General features: G+C 42.3%; 1 protein-coding gene across 1 annotated transcript in view; it reads right to left on the minus strand.

Moving 5' to 3' along the window:
- LOC101565699 overlaps positions 1 to 2,613 on the minus strand; it is a 50,415-nt gene that overhangs the window by 23,436 nt on the left and 24,366 nt on the right. The window contains exon 2 of the mRNA XM_023702374.1: positions 1,516 to 1,950. Coding sequence (XP_023558142.1) covers positions 1,516 to 1,950 — 435 coding nt within the window. The remainder of the gene's footprint in view (positions 1 to 1,515; positions 1,951 to 2,613) is intronic.

A 2,613-nucleotide genomic window follows, 5' to 3' on the forward strand; every position in this document is an offset into this window, starting at 1 on the left:
TGTAGATCTTTGTTGCAGTTATAACCTTAGCACCTACTGAAGTTCAGATGCAGATCTGCAAAGTTTGTATTTATCCAGCTGTGCCTGGCTTGGGTCTGGCTACCATGCTCAGCTCTTTCCTGTTGCTGATCTTGAGGGTGAACCTGTTGTGCCCTCTGGCAAGATGTTCTGCTCTTGGACTAGCTGGGTGGTTCTGTTCCCTACACTCTCTGCAGGGATTGCAACTGCAGGGTTTCATATAGGCCTGTATGCCAGGCCTGAGCTGAGTCTGGAGGGGACAAGGTGGAGTAGCGGGGAGAAGTAGCTCTCCCACACACTCACTGGGCCTGGTCTAGAACTGGATCTGGGTGTTCCCAGTACTTGGCAGATTGTAACTGGGCAGGCGGTGTGTGGGGTGGTACTAAGAAGTGATGGGGGTGTCCCAGGGGGTTGGAAATGGGTTTTACCCTGTGCCTAGGCTGGGACCAGTAGGTCCCGCGGGTGCAGGGTAGCCAGAATCTCTCCTTCACACTTACCGGGACTGGGCTAGGACTGTGTCTGGGGGTTCCTGGAAATGGCAGAAATTCCTACTTGGCGGGCAGGGTCGGGGAGGTACTGTGGAGTGGTGTGTGGTGTCCCAAGGATGTGGAAGAGGGTTTTACCCATGCTGCACCTGGGCTGGGACCAGTAGGTCCTGCCGGCACAGGGTAGCTGGAAGGTCTTCCACACACTCACTGGGCCTGGGCTAGGATTGGTTCACATGGTTGCGTTTATCTATAGGTTATTCAATATTCTGTATTTTGTAAATTTAAATGAAAGTTCCTAATTAGAAAGTTTTTTTAATCTTAAATATTTGAGATTTTATTGGATGTTTTGAGGATCAGTACACATGATTCACTTTGTACACAATTCTTAACACACATACCAAAAAATGTCATATATCATTTTTCAATTGTTCCAGTGACTTTCCAGCTTCAAATTTAGAGGCAAATTTTCCATAAGAGGATTAAGTACTAGTATCTTTAAATGCTGACAAAGTGTTACTTAAGTCCCACCAATTCACAATTTTGTATCATATACACTACATATTCAAATCTTTGATGTTTCACAGCACATTAACAAAATGAAGCAATCAGAACTACCACTACCAAAGATGTTACAGAATGCGCATGATTCTGACAGGGCAACAATTAGGATGTAGTTTTCTTTAGGAAACAACTCTACTGAAAACAGGGGACTAAAAGTCATTTAAAGTATGCAAGACATATTAAATGCAGGACTGTAATTCCGAATTGCCATTTGGTATGCTTTGTACTGCAGGACATAAAACTAACCCGAACCTATGGAATGTTAAGCTGACATTCAAGACTGTCAAAGCCTGCCATAATTCAATATCCCACTATTTCTGGTTGTAAAAAAAAAAAAAAAAAAAAAAAAAAAAAAAAACAGAGAATGATTTCACCCTAAAACAAATCATTTACACTTAAAAAAATGCAATGAGATGGGATTCCTTCCTTTTTAAAAATGTTTCTAGAGCTGCTAAAAAACTTGCATTTACAAAATAGTTGATAAAAATATTCTTCTGGATTGTACAAGAAGGGAGACAGGGAGCACTGATAAGACATGGTGTGTGATTGATCAGACTCGGCTTCTTTCTCTTCTGCTTCATCAGAAGCTGCACTCTCCTCATTTTTAGTTTCTGCATTTTCCGCAGGTACATCTTCTTTGGTTTCTTGATCAGCCTCTTCAGCCTGTTTTCCCTTGGCTCCCCTTTTCCCTTTTGCTTGCACTTTTTTGTCCAAAGATTTATCCTTTCCCATTGCCTTTTTTGGCTTCCTTTCCACTTTAGCTAGAACAGGTTTAGCCGACAATCTCGCCGATCTCCTCTTGGGCTCCTCCTTCCCCGCCCCTTCAGCGGAGCTGACCTTCCTTTGGGCATCTTGGCGGCGCGCTCTGGGGCGCTTGCGGAGGCTGCGGGTTGAGGCACACGGGAGCCTCACAGAGCTACGCAGCTCCACCGCTGCCGTTCCTCATGCCACCAGAGCTGCTGGAACCCACGGCCTAGAAAGCTCTATGACTTATGCATTTTTATTTTCTCTGCTCAAGGGTACTGAAAGTTTTAGTCATTATGATAAAAATGTATGTTTTCCTTAGAGAATGAGAGAAAAGACTACTTTTCCTTATAGAGTATGGGGAGATGGGGAAAAGAAGTTTCCTTAGATGATGCTGATATTATATTTTCTCTAGATAAAGGTTTTTAACCCAATAGATGATCTTAGTCAGCTAAACAAAATTAAGGAAACAAAGTTAATGGCAATCATGAATTGCCAAGTTGTGTGCCTTTTTAAAAAAAAAGTCAAAGAATTAAAAGCGAAGCCAGAAAGCTTATTTAGTTTTCTTTCTGTTCGTAATAACTGTATCCATAAAGTAAGGGAGAATAAAACTGATTAGCTGTATGCTGAGGTTAAGAAAAAAAGTCAAATCTTTATAGACGTATGACGCATGAACTTAAAGATAAACTGAAGTTGACCATTTGGAAAACAAGAAAAGGATGGTAAGACGTTTTGGGTATAACACAGGTGATGAAAATGATTTGGGAGAAGAAGAAGGAGGAGGAGGAGGGGTGAGGGGGAA

Source organism: Octodon degus, unplaced genomic scaffold, assembly GCF_000260255.1.
Source record: "Octodon degus isolate 3935 unplaced genomic scaffold, OctDeg1.0 scaffold00149, whole genome shotgun sequence".
Taxonomy (NCBI): Eukaryota; Metazoa; Chordata; class Mammalia; order Rodentia; family Octodontidae; genus Octodon; species Octodon degus.